We start from the raw sequence: 14,557 nt of genomic DNA, 5'->3' as shown, positions 1-14,557 counted from the left end.
TTTTTCAGTTGGTGTCAAATTTAGAGCCTCTGACTTTCCCATATTAACTTTATATGCAGTCAGCTCACCAGATCCCCAAAGGGTGAATTGTAGGTTTGGGAGAGATGTCAATGGATTAGATATGGTAAAAATATCATCATCTGCAAACAACGATATTTTATAGCACTCATCTTTTATTTTAATCCCTTGTATGTTTGGGGAGGCTCTGTTAGTGGCCGCGAGAGGTTCAATTGTCAAGGTGAAAAGAAGGGGAGAAAGGGGCACCCTTGTCTGGTCTCATTCTTGATTGTTATCAGATTCCCCTCAACATCTGGAATCTTCAGGGTGGCTGTTGGCGACTGATAGAGGACACAAACACCCTGTAAAAAAAAATGGAAAATCCAAATGCCTCTAGTGTTTTATCCTATCAAACGCCTTCTCCGCATCTAGGCTCAACAACATAGCTTTCAGTTTAGACTTTTGTCTGATTAATAACATTGATAATTTTTCTTGTGTTATCCGACGCCTGACGTTGCTCACAAATCCCACCTGATCATAGTGAATTAGTCTAGGAAGTATTGGATTCAACATGTTGGCCAAAATTTTACAATAGATTTTCAGACCTGTATTAAGCAGTGAGATTGGCCTGTAGCTACCACAGCATAAAGGGTCCTTTCCTTCTTTAGGGATCACCACTATATTCGCCTTTGTCATTTGTGGGGGGATTTGTTTTCCGCTGAGAAAATCATTAAATAGATCCAACAGACAATGCCCTAGTATTCCTATCATACAGATTTGAAAAACAATCTGGGCCCGGTGCCTTCAATGGTTTCAATGAGCTGCCCGCTCTACCTGGGTTATTTTTGCGTTTAAAATATTATGATCTTCCTCCGTCAATTTAGGGAGGTTGCAATCTCTCAAATAATCCTGAATCTGTGCCACGCACGGGGTTTTAACATTCGGGGTTGAATTATCTAGGTCATAAAGTTCCGTATAAAATGTAGCAAATTCCTCTGCATTCCTCGAGGGGTTGTAAGTCACTCCTCCACCTTTTATCCTAATAGCGGGAACTGAGGCCCTCGACCTGATCCTTCTAAGTTTGTTTGCCATTAAGCGATCCGCCTTATCTCCCTTCTCATAATACATCTGCTTAATCTACTTAAGGGCCTTCTCTACATCCTCCAGTTGTAGCCTCTTGAGTTCCTCCCTAGCCTGACTCACAATGTTATACATTTTCCTTGATGGGTTTTTTTTATGTGAACTTTCCAACTTTATAATTTTTTCAGTTAAATATTTTTGTTTTTCCATTTTTATTCTCTATCTGTATGACGCTATTGAGATAGCTGTCCTCTGATCATGCCCTTGTGTGCCTCCCATAAAATTGCTGTTGATTCTACAGACCCATTGTTGGTCCGAAAATAATTTTTAAGTGAGTCTCCAATTTGTGTACTAATCTCTGGGCAATTTAGTAAAGAATCGCTCATTCTCCAATGAAATGATCGATCTTGGCGAATGGTGGGTCAAACATAATTGCCACTGGACATGGCCCGACAACGTGATGGGCCCTATATCTGAGTGAACCAATACTTCCAAAATATTTGGGGTTACAAATATATTATCGATTCTGGAATACGAGTCGTGTGGGGGCGAATAAAAGAATAATCTCTCTGCCCTTTATGTGAGGAATGCCAGGCGTCCAACAGGCGATTAGATTAGCAATCTAAATTTCTTTGCTACACTATATATCATTGCAGAGTGGGACTGCCCTGGATGTGTGGACTAATCTACATCAGGGTCCGGAACTCCTAAGATAAGTACCTCTTCTCGGTTATCTCCCATAGACTTCAGTGTTTCCCTTAAAAAAACAATTTGTCCCTCATGGGCGCATATATATTCACTAGTGTGATATGTAGACCTGAGAGAAGACCACAGACCACAAGTGACATGTGTACCAGTGTGACAGGCTGAATTATTTTCCATAAAGGTGAGAACGGCTTATTTAACCTGTCACACTGGTATCATTAGTTCCATTTACTTTATCATCTTCCGTTTAGTGTTGGTCGCTTAGTGTTCTTTTCCTTCCACGTATACCCGAGGAATTTCCCTTCCTGCACTTTTATTGTGTTCAATTAAGCCAACACAAGCACTCCCCTTTATCATTTTTGTTATCTGCCTAGAACACAGCAACAGATCTGTTTGTGATACTTTTCTGCCAAAGGGCAGAGCTAAAAAAAGGTGTGTGTGTATGAGCCTGTTTCAAAAGAGGAAGTGGATATGACTTTCTAAATGGTTGCTATAGCAACCAAAGGATTATCAGTACATTTCAAAATCATTACAAATATAGTATTATACAGTGGCGGCCGCCTTTATCCTAATGCGGCCGTATCGGCGCAACTCTGATAACCGCAGGCAGATGCAGTATTTTTTTTTTTCCGGAATATGTTCCGGTTTTTTAGCGCTCATAATATTGAATGCATGAGCGTGAATGCGGTATGAATGCGGCATGAATGCGGTGAAGTGTGGTGAAGTGCGTGGCAATCGGAAAGAATCCCCCCAAAAATTCGGAGATGTTGGAGAATAAAAGGGGCCGCGGCTGTAAACTACAAATATAGTATTAGGAGTTAAAAAAAATTCAGACAAGTATACTAATACTACAGAACGGATTTATTTAAAAAAAACATGATTTTTCTCATTTTGCTGCTTTAAGTGATTTCTGTTTATACTGTATCCTGCAAGACTGTTTTTTACTCTCTCAACCCTTAGGCTGTGGCCATGCAGTGTGCATGCGCATGACGTCATGTGCGCCTGCCGCAGTAGCGATTTCTAGCCTAGGTTGAGACGCGTGGCCATGACGTCACGGAGCTGGGTGAACCGCTCACGTGACCCAGCCGTCGCGCGAAAAATCTGCCGCGTCGTCGTGCGCACTATGTCGGTCCTCGTTGAGGAACGGCCTTTTGTTTGCACCGCTTGGTCGCGCTCACGTGGACGCGGCCTCACTCGTGTGTCCAAACTTTCAGCTGCAACACAGTGTTAAGATTTTATATCTAGCCATTACAGTTAGTTACAACTTGAGGCTTTGTGTCCTGTATTAAGTGTTACATAAAGAGATTTCTGAATGTGACAACTTGCAATACATTTTTTAGTTTGTTCTTTCTACTAGATCTTTTCTTTTTAACCAGGAGGAGATTCTTTCTCTATTTGCATTGTATGAAGTTAAATTAAGGGCAATACTCAAGGTGTTACCTGTACAGTAACTGTTGTTGGGAGCCCATTAAACCATATTGGTCTGATTTAATAAAAGTCATATTTTGCCCTCAGGAGAATTTAGTTTTTGTTAACGAAACCAATGTAATTGTACTGTAACATGTCTGCTACAAAAGGTATCTATCTCAAACCTATTGCCATAAGGTTTCAGAAACGTACACTCGTTACATTTTCAGACCGTGTATTACAGTATAGTAATTTTATTAAAAGGACAAAATAAGACGACCGTAATCTTTTTTTGGCTAATGTGCTGCAATCCCTGTACTAATGTGTTTATAACAATTTCAGTGTATTCAAATATATTCTGGGTAAAGATTGCACCATCTCAAAGTGTAAATGTCAGATTTCATTGTTGCAATGCCAACTTTGGTATCATATTTGATGTAATATATCTGTTTTATTTCAGGATTTCGTGCCCCTGAGATTGCCAGAGGAAATGTTATTTACAATCAGAAAGCTGATGTCTATTCATTTGGTTTACTCCTCTATGACATTCTGACCACTGGAGCACGAATGGTTGAAGGCATGAAGTTTCCAAATGAATTCGATGAGTTGGCTATTCATGGCAAATTACCTGGTAAGCCTTATAGTATCACAAATCATCCAAACCATGTGAAACCAACACCTGTAAAGAAACATACCGCATGATATAGTACGAATGCCAGAACTCTGCTCTCTCACACTTTCCATACAGTGGAAACACTGGTCTTCTTTTTGTAACTAATGTAGTTGAGGTAAGGGTGCATATAAACTCAGCATGGAGAAAGCCTGACAATCCATGTTTGCTGGAGCTACTTGCATGTTTGCTTTCCAATGTTTAGGGAACTTTGGAGGCGGTGATTCCATAGATATCCTCAGAGCACATGTATACAGTGCTATATGTAAATGAAGGGACAGTGAAAAAAAGCCCGAAGCACAACTTGCCAAAAAGCTGGTATAGACAAGAACCAAAATTAAAGATTTATTGAATTAAAACAAAACACAAACGATCCTGGCAGATCCTCTGACGCGTTTCACGCACAGGGCGCTTTGTCACTTTGACAAAGCGCCCTGTGCGTGAAACGCGTCAGAGGATCTGCCAGGATCGTTTGTGTTTTGTTTTAATTCAATAAATCTTTAATTTTGGTTCTTGTCTATACCAGATTTTTGGCAAGTTGTGCTTCGGGCTTTTTTTCACTGTCCTTTCATCCACTGAGCATGCACCTGGATGCACACTGAGCTGGAGATCACCTGATGTCTTCATTTCCTGTTCCGGTCCTTGCTTCCTGCTAATGGAGCAGGGATCTCAAGTTCGAGCAAGGCTACGCGGCGCACAGCGGTTCTCCCCGGAAGTTCCAGTCATCACGACGACGCTCTCATAACGCGACAGCGGACGCAGACGGAACACCAACCGGAGCTGTACCTGTGACCACTGGGGTCTCATTGAAGAGGAATCACTGCTTACCTGCTATCCTCCAAACAGCTGTGAACGCGGTCTGGCGTCGCGGGGCTGACATTGCTTTCTCCCTCCTCCTCCCCTTGGTTGCTTTTCTTCATTCAAGTGACTAACTGTGAGTAAACACGCAACAAGATCGTGCTTATTGGGATTAGCCAGTTGCTCTCTACGCTGTGATACAGTGTTTATGTCTATATTCTCACAGGGGATTGAGGAGTGTTAACACTCATATGTGTTATTGATATTATTCATTGATACCTACAAAGGAACTCCAGCTACAAAGATTACTTAACATATGCTTTCTCATTGAGATCCGACTTTTTGGTGGGGGCTATCTTTTAGCTCTGACAAACACTTTACAGTGCTGTATGTACATGTTCTGACTGTGGGAATTCCCTTTCGTCAATCAAACACTTCTTTACTTCTTGAAATGGAATGAAATTGTAACTGCAGCCCAACCTGCGATCGCTTTGGTAAAGAAAGATTTGTTTTTAAACTTTGGCAAATCTACATTTTGTTGTATTATTTATTTATTTATTATTTATTATTATTTATAAATATTTTACCAGGAAGTAATACATTGAGAGTTACCTCTCGTTTTCAAGTATGTCCCGGGCTTTTTTTTTCCTAGAGATTTTTGTGTTTTAAAAAAGAAAAAAAACACAAGATTAAAATTGTTATGCGTTTTCTTCTAGAGCAATGCATTTCTTTAACAATATGCCATGCACAGTACAAGCAAAGGCCACTTTGGGAGAGCCCCAACTATTTCTGTAAAATATATTTTTCTTCATGTGTTAAAAATGTAAAATTACTTCTGTTTGACGCTCAGATTTTCCCAAACGAGACATCTTACTCAATTCAAATGTCCGGGAACATTCGCTTCGTTTTATTGCTTCAACCAATTTGTTTAAAAAAAGAGGAGTCATTTTGAAAATGCAATAAAATTAAGTGACATGAAAAGAATACACTTATTACGGCTGGTGATATTTGCACTGGCAGATTTCACTTTGCTCTGCGTGGTGTGATGTTGCTTCGCCAAATCATTCGTCAGAAGAGAGACAAATGAAGGGGGAAGCTGGTTGAAGTTTAAAACGGCAATCCAAGGTTGAGGGGAGAGGGCCTATTTTGGGGGGAGGGAGAGGGGCTGTGAATGTAAACAAAATTGAGTTGTGGTCTGACCAGACAACTGGGTCTATTGTTAGGTCAGAGATTTCTGAACCGGTCTTGAAAACAAGATCAAGAGTGTGTCCACTTCTATGGGTAGCAGAGCAAACCAGTTGTGTGAAACCCAGAGCATTCATTGTGTGGAGGACTTCTTGACCACATTGAGAGTTTGTCATCGTCCCAAGGCATTGAAATTCCCCAAGATAAGTCATCTGGGGTGCTCCAGGTCTAGGCCAGCAATTTCCTGTAGAAATACCTTCCCATCTCCAGGGGGGGCGGTAGATGAGAAGGACTCTAAACCCCACGCCGTAGCACTCCAGGCAGCAGCACACTCAAATGATTGATTTATCCCCAGTGGGAGAGCCCTATGTTTTCAAGGTTGTTTCATGTAAAGGGGAATAATAGTCAGAGGAAACCAAATTTCTCCTGAATCTTTGCTCACCATGTTTAGATACTACCTTGAAAATTATTTAAAAATTCTTATACAGTAGGTGTCAAATTTTAGTTTAAAAAAAAAAAAAAAAAAAAAAGCATCAATCAGCCAGATTTAATGCTTTACACATGTCACTGCCACTAGTACACTTTGGTAATAGGAGAGACTGCCAATTTAAGACAAATAGTAATGTGAACTGTGTGTTTACTATATCAAGAAATGCCCTAATATCAATAAATGAATCAAATACCAAGTAATAATAGACTTTGATTTTTAATAGTAGTAAACATGATTTCCTTTGTGTGCTGCTATGTTCAGTGCTTTGCATCTCTCTGCTGTCCAACGGCTGTGTACTGAATGAGCACACGCTCAATAACACACAAGAACATGTTTACTCCATAGGAAAAAAGTCTCGTGCAACCGCTGATTAGTATGTTCCACACCAAATTCTGTTATAGCTCCTTAGCACATCTTGTGGTGTCAAGAGTAGCTTTAGCATGGCAGCTTATTATATAAACTGTATAAAAACATACAGACAACCAAATGATTGCAAAGATTACTCAAACAGTAATGGTGCTCAGTGTTTTCTTTGCAACGAAAAAGGTACTTTTTTATCGAAACGTCAATATAACATCTAGCTTTAAATAAAGAGAAAAGAGTCGATTAACTATTTCAACACCATGCTTATTAATGTTATAATCACTACATGGAGATACTTGTTAATTGCAGGTTTTTTGTGTGTTTGCTTAAAAAAAATGACAGAACTCACTTCTTGAGTTACCCCATAGAAATAGTCATGTCTGTGCTTATTATTGTGCCTTCTGCTTAACATCTCCATTGTTACTTTACTTATTTGAATCCCCCATGAAGATCTATATAAATAAATCCATAATGAGCTCTCCGACTTCAGCTGAACAGGGCGCCTAATTTCTATCTCTTTCCTAGAAATCTTAGACATTATACCGTGCAGACATGACATCGTTATGGCATCACAGTGCACTTGTATGTTGATTTTGTGGGAAGTTCTTAACTTGTGTAATGTACTAGAGGTTTTCATTAAGAGTCTGGGATCTTGGCATCAACTTATAAAGAGTCAGTTTAATATTCTTTGAATTACATTACATGAGACTCATTGTCTGGCAGAGAAAATACTCTGCACAACTTAATTTGAAGCACTGCCACCCCTAACTTTCTAATCATATCCTACTTTATACTAAGCTGTTTCTCATTATGCAGCATTGTGGAATATAGAAGCACTTTTTATGTTAATGATGAGGAATATTCAAAGAATACTAGTTTACATAATTGAATGTTTCATAACAAGATCAGGCCAGACGCGTTTGTTCTGTATTGTACATTATACAAGTTATGGTGGGTAAAAAAAAGTGACAAAAACCCTCCACCATACTGTACCGTTCTATATTGTATACATTCGTCTATATTTGTGTACATATAATTACAAATGTCATCTAATGTAAGCCTATTTTAATTGTTTCATAGATCCAGTCAAAGAATACAATTGTGCCCCATGGCCGGAGGTTGAAATATTGATTAAAAAATGTTTAAAAGAAAATCCAGAGGAACGTCCCACATCTGCGAAGGTATTTTTACCCTACACGTGCAATAAATAGAATGTTTTTGGGAAGTTCTAGGGGACATACTGTAAGTTTGTATCCTCTCTCTTTCATCTCCCCCTTTGTTTCCGTGTGTTTGCTTCTCCTTCTGCCATATTCTCCAAATGAGAATGGGAACCTGAGTAGCTTCTGGCTGCTCTGCTCTCAACACTGCCACTTTCCCTCTGAAAAGTGAGAGGAGCGCTTTTTATAATGGACCTGGCTATTCCAGTGTTGCTGCACAATGGGCCCTACTATATGTAGCTGCAGTTTTTGCCAATTTATATGGGATTGAGGTGTATTGGGATTGTTGCGCACTTGCTCATGAACCAAACAGGACCTGGATATTTGTCCTGTTCACTGGTTGGCCCCACGCCAATGACAGCAGCATCAGCTTGACATCACAGCCCATATGTAGAATGTTCACTTCATAATTGTGGAGTGTTAATATTGGCACTCTGCAAGAGTAGACGGAGAGGCTACAATGTATATAACTGTGTTCATTATGTCCTTATATATTTACAGTACGTTTCCCTTGCAAGAGAAAATGTCGTAACCTTCACTGGCAATTCTGCTGACCATCTATCCACTGAGGCTAACACTAAAACCAAAATTGCACAATGATTTAGTCTAAACAGACCTCAGTCTTTTGTTGAGTAAAAATCACCGTTAGTGACCAGTTTGGGTGAAGTTCCTGTCACCAATTGTTATCTCTCTCTAACTCTCTCCTCTCTCTCTTCTCTCTCTTTTATTCTCTTCTCTCTCTCTCCCATAATACCTCCTCAAGGAGAGGAGCAAGAAGGGGAGAATAGAGAGACAGCGAGGAGGAGACAGAGATGAGATGAATAGGAGAGGAGCGCGTAGTGTGCCTGTATCTATGTCCAATTTCATAAAGATACTGTTCAGACAAAATGACAAGATAGAAATGCAAATAATTTTATTATTACATAATATTTTAGATTTTCTTTTATTAATTGCCTGTGCTACCAGAGCCATGACATCATAAGGACAAAGGCCCATATTTACACAGCGGTGAATGGGCTATAGGATATATTATGATGTAGTATTGCTTTGTAAATATGAGACATTGTGTATGTCAATGTAAAAGCCAATAGTGAAGTGTTGTTGCACTTGAACTTAACAAGAAGGCTTTTTATTAATAAAATATTTTACCAGGAAAAAATATATTGAGGTACCTCCTTGTTTTTCAAGTACAGTATCTCCTATATACAACATAATAAGTTGACAACATTATAAGTTAGTTACAAACATGTTTAAAGTAGGAAACAGTTAACGTAGACCAGAGACTGCGGTAAAGTGTTCCAGAAGTGGGGTGTTCGGTAAGAGAAGGGAGAGCGACCACATTATTTATTGAATCTTGGAACCATAAGCAGGTTTCTGGAGGCAGATTTAAGTAGATAAGTGCAGTGTAGAGTAGGGATGAGAAGCCTACTCTGATAATTAGTTAACTAATCCAGAAAGTATCAAAGAAAGGCACAGATATGTGGTAGATTGTGATAACTTTTAGTGGAGCAACATGAGTTCTTAAATGACAGTTCTGTACACTATAATTTCATCTATAAAATGCTCTCATGTAGGTGTCCGTAGCGCGCAAAGGGGTGCCTGGCGGCGCTCGTTCCCTGCATCAGAGCAATCTGATGGACTTCAGGTAACTCGCGACAGGGAGGCGTGGACGCAGCCATGAGATCACGCAGCTGGTTCGCCCTCTTTGGCTGAACCGCCGCCGTGACGTGGCCAATTCTCGGCTGCCGCCCCAAAAGACAAAAATCTTGTCTTTTGGCAAAGGCGGTCACGCATCGCGCTTTGTGCGCACACGTACACACGCCGACTGAGGCCTGTCCCATAGAGGGCTGTACTTTGTGTGCGGCGTGCGTGCGTGCAGCCGCGGCCACCGGGGACGAAGCCTAACATACAGCAGATCTACACTTCTCCTGGCCCTCTTGTTGTCTTCTGTAATTGCAATTTATGTGCTATTTATGCTTGGTTTTAGTTACTGAAGAACTACAGATATACATGGAAAAACAAAGCATCAATCACTGCATCATTTGTTTTTAAGATACAAGTAGCACTTTGTTTTTCGAAGCCAGATAGTCATTTAGATAGTGATAGTCATGAAAAAGGACCCAGAACTGCGATCTTGCATTATTGATTAAAAAAAAAAAAGACACTATATTTATAATAAAGTATCCAATAACAGGGTATTTAAATGGCTTATTTCCTTATGTTGATAGGTGTATGACATATTAAACTCAGCAGAGCTTCTCTGTTTGATGAGAAACATGGTAATACCGAGCACTTTAACGGCTGAATGCATTGTTACTGCCTATCCACGTTTCAAGAAACCGACCGTTTGGGTAGGAAGTGGCAGTACTGACCAAGGGCAAATATCCTGCCTAGATCTAATAAAAGGTGGACATACATGCGAGGTACGTGTTCCCATCACAGCAGCCATGCAGCTTTACTTCGTCAGATTGCCCCCAATTAAGAAAAATGTTCATCTGAAATGTTTAATTTAAGCTTGACCTTTGAATTTTTAACACATTGTGAAAGGGGGACAGTACATATAATAAAAAAAGAAGATTCCAGCTAAATTATGGCAGATTTTGGATTTAATGATTAACCTCTAACCTCTGTGTGCTGCCATGTTCAATATTCTGCATATCTCTGCTGCACAACAGTCACAGTGGTGTTTTCCATCTTGTTTATAGGATTTTGCAGATAGCAGAATCTTATGCCTTACCCTTGTGACTTTTTCTGGAGGTAAGGAACACTGGATCTTAGCAGGGACACAGTCTGGTGTGCTGCTGGCGGCAAATACAGAGTCTTTGAAAGTAAAGCACTGTCTACAGAAGATGCCTGACTCTGTTACCTGCTTGTTGTACTGCTGTTTTGTAAGGCAGAGGTAGGATTTAAAATTTGTGTGCAAGTAAAAATAACATAAACGTGCCGTCGTTGTATAGTAAATTAGTTGATTTTGTTTTTTATTTCCTTTTCTTTGGTGGGTGGGAATATTCTAACCGTGACCACTACAGGCCTCTTGACATCAGAGTTGTTAATACTGGTATTTGCTAGTCATTATTTATTCAGAGAAACCCCATGGTTTCATGTGTTTTGACATTTTAATTCATTCTCTATGATGGACTTTAAAAAATGAGGAAGCAGAAGGCTGAAAGACCTTCAATCAGGCAAAATGTTACTGGTATAACGATTTTTAGGTACTAAGTACTGATTGGGTTGCCAGGTGGCTTCTCCAAAAATACTGGACTCAATGGTGAGAGGTGCGTCAGGTCACTATATCCAGGGAGGAAAATACCGGACACATACATGTCCAGTATTACAGTACCTAATTTTTTACTGGACAGAGCATCCAAATACAGGACAGTCCAGTTCAATACCGGACACCTGGCAACCCTAAGTACTGATGGTGTTATTCTGCACCCAACTTAAACACACATGAAAATGAATTGCGGTGCCCCTCTCCTGAATAGTCCTTAATCTTCATGAGATCGGTGATCTGTGTTCAGTATGTATCAGCTTTTTCAAGTTAGCCCATCACAAGTAATTCAAGTGGGACCGCTCCATTTAGCATTAAATCATTTAATTGGATAATAAGATAAGTATTCCAGCCATTATGTATTATTATAGGCTAAAGCTGGTAAATTCCGGGCATTATTGAAATCCCTGCTCTCTGATTGGTTAAAATTCCGCGCATTATCCAATCAGTAATGGCCTGGAATTTTTGTTGCTTGAAATGTGTTTATTTCAATGTGTTTATTTCCAGCCAATCAGCTTTCAGAACAGCTGAGACAGAGCAGGGGATTGGTCAGAAGGAAGCAACAGCTCTGAGACAGGGCAGGGGACTGAGATTGACTGAGCAGATTCAGTTGAATTGGGGGGGGGGGGTTGGGTGGGGGGGAGAGAGTCTGCAAAGTAGTAAGTGGCTGTCTGCAGTTTGTGTGTGTGTCAGTGTTTATGGGTGTAGCAGCAGCGTGTGGGTGTGGTGTGCTGTTGTGATGTATGTGGGTGTAGCAGCAGCAGCAGAGTTTGTGTGCAGCGGCAGTTTGTGTGTGTGTAGAGGTGCTGTGTTGTCTGTGTGTTAGCAGCAGTGTTTATGGGTGTAGCAGCAGAGGTGTGTGCGGTTGTATGTGTGTGTAGCAGCAGCAGAGTTTGTGTTAGCAGCAGTTTGTGTGTGTGCAGAGCTGCTGTGTGTTTGTAGAGGTGCTGTGTTGTCTGTTAAGCTGTGTGTGTATAGAGCTCCAGTGTGTGTGTGTGTGTGTGTAGCTCCAGTGTGTGTGTGTGTCAGTGTCAGCAGCAGTGTTTATGGGTGTAGCAGCTGCAGTCTGTGGTGTGCTGTGCTGTGCTGTGTTGTTGTGTTGTTGTGTTGTTGTGTTGTATGTTTGTGTAGCAGAAACAGCAACAGCAGCGTTTGTGTTTAGCAGCAGTTTGTGTGTGTTGAGCTGCTGTGTGTGTACAGCTGCAGTGTGTGTGTGCGTGTGTGTGTGTGTGTACACAGAGGGGGCGCAGTGTGTGGATATAGATAGTTGCAGTGTAAGTGTATATAGAGGTGGTTTAATGTATTTACCATTTTATTTTAATAAAAATATCTAACTATACAAAAGTGTCTATTATTTATGAAAAAAGCCTACATTTAGCCTATAATAGTAATAATCCCCATTACTGGCCAATAATGCCCTGTTCTTCGGGGATTATTACTTTAAATAGACTAATTTTAGCATGTACAGTAAATACGTTTCTTAATGCATATTGCACACTACACTTCAACCATTGTAGTAAGTGGTTGAAAATGAAAATATTTTTTTAAATACAAAAATACAATTGATATACTGTACGGAGTAACTGTAAAATGTGCATCTTGTTTTTAAAAAGTATGATTGTTGGTAGAGATAGGGAAGTATTTGTGTTTGTAATACTAGAGCTGTAGCTTACATGGGATAGCTAAACTGGTATTTTACTGGACTTGGAATAAACATTTTTGAGCGTTATGAGCTTCCTCAACGGTTTTAAAACCACTGATAACCATTCGATAACTGTTGCTATTATATTTTGTGTATTTCAGCCAGCAGAAGAATTTCATTCTAGTGGGGACAGCAAATGGCCATATAGCGATTTTTGACGATGCTGCATTAAAGGTAAATGATCAATGTTCATGTTGTATGATGATCTGGGGATGGGCATTGTGATGGCAAAGTCCCTCTGACGGGCCCTTTATAAGAACAATAACAAGTTGCCCGGATAAAAACCCACCACCTAAATTGTTTGCTAGTTCAACTATGTGGCTGTGCCACTAATAATTACAGTTTTACTTGTATTTGCTGTGTTGGTGTAATCCACACTGCTGGAGTACCAAAATCATTAATGATACCACAGATGGCTGTATTCTGACTACAAAGGAATATTCCATTATATAATATATATATGTAGCCAGGTCCCCTCCGGTTCCCCAACCGCTCTCTCGTTTCCCCCCTTACCTCCAATGCAGGGGGATGTTGCCTAGAGGGCGACGGGTTCTCCGGCGGCTCCCTCCGCAGGGCACCGTCATGTTGTGTGTGCGCGCGCATGCGCGAAGGTTTGCACATGCGCAGAAGCGGCGGATAGTTAGGTGCCGTGCTGGTTCGCGCATGCGCCGGGCACCACTGCAATGGCCATTAGAGTCGCGCATGCGTAGTGTCCTATGCGCACGCAGTCCCAATGTTAAGTAGGCAGCAGACAAACTACAACTCCCATGCTGCATAGGGAGAGGCTGCCATGTGACTCACCACAACCAATGGGATGGCTGGGTTGCTCCTGGAAGGGAGAGAAGAGTTCTGCATGCTGGGACAGGAAGCATTCAGTGAAGACCGGGACCTGAGTGGTGCAGGTAGTGTCCACGGGACTGTGCTCCAGGGACTAGGCCAGAAGTTACCCCCAAGGGCCCAGTTAGTCCCTGAGCCACAGTAGAAGTATTCTATGTGTATGCTATAGGGAAAAGGCCCTAGGATAGGGACCCTTTCCACTATAGCAATAGAGAGAGAGATATGCTGCAGGACATTGCCTGAAGGACAGTGCAGCTTGCTATCAGAAAGCAGATCTGGACACCATAGTAGAGACTGCTGACAAGGGATCATCCGGCTGGGGGTCCCTCCAGAGAAGTCAGACGGTGGAGTCATCCACGCAAGGATCAGCGAACCGCGCAGCAGGACCACGTTGCGGAGCCGCAGATTGTTGCTGCTTATCCTGTCTGGACTATGACCAGGAAGGTAATATAAGTGCACCACCGAGCCCCAACACAGGGAAGCGCTATCCCTCACAGGAGTGCGGTGGTCATCTTAGAGTGGCTCCGCATATGGAGCAGCGGGACTACATGTCCCAGAATCCTCAGGTGGGAGAGAAATACCACAGGGGACTGTCCCAGCCAATGGGACTTTGGCAGGAGGAGGAACAGGATGTCCTCCGTGGGCGGAGAGCCTGCGAAGTGAGTTTAGTAGGAGCCGGCAGAGAGAACAGATGTGTCCAGGGTGCCAGTAGCTCCTGAACTAGACCAGAACTCCGCCCTTTGGCCCCAGTCAGGTCCTGAGAAACCCGAAGAGCAGTATCGCAGGGAAAGCCCCAGATAGGGACCATTCCCCTTATTAGTATTGTTGCGGTGGT

The 14,557-nt window shown here is 41.4% G+C and overlaps 1 protein-coding gene across 7 annotated transcripts in view; it reads left to right on the top strand.

Moving 5' to 3' along the window:
- The window catches only part of LRRK2 (leucine rich repeat kinase 2), a 162,707-nt gene that overhangs the window by 139,296 nt on the left and 8,854 nt on the right, over nucleotides 1–14,557 (top strand). For 5 of the 7 annotated variants that reach the window (XM_075599742.1, XM_075599741.1, XM_075599744.1 and 2 more), the window contains 5 exons: nucleotides 3,650–3,820; nucleotides 7,776–7,876; nucleotides 10,141–10,335; nucleotides 10,618–10,811; nucleotides 12,987–13,059. In XM_075599742.1, coding sequence (XP_075455857.1) covers nucleotides 3,650–3,820; nucleotides 7,776–7,876; nucleotides 10,141–10,335; nucleotides 10,618–10,811; nucleotides 12,987–13,059 — 734 coding nt within the window. Of the gene's footprint in view, nucleotides 1–1,733; nucleotides 3,625–3,649; nucleotides 3,821–7,775; nucleotides 7,877–10,140; nucleotides 10,336–10,617; nucleotides 10,812–12,986; nucleotides 13,060–14,557 lie in introns of those variants that run through there. The other 2 variants (XR_012801632.1, XM_075599746.1) reach the window with 2 other exon arrangements.

The sequence above is a fragment of the Ascaphus truei genome, chromosome 5 (genome assembly GCF_040206685.1).
Source record: "Ascaphus truei isolate aAscTru1 chromosome 5, aAscTru1.hap1, whole genome shotgun sequence".
In the NCBI taxonomy this organism is placed as follows: Eukaryota; Metazoa; Chordata; class Amphibia; order Anura; family Ascaphidae; genus Ascaphus; species Ascaphus truei.
Note: the sequence above shows the minus strand (reverse complement) of the source record. Positions and strands in the feature narration are given on the sequence as shown.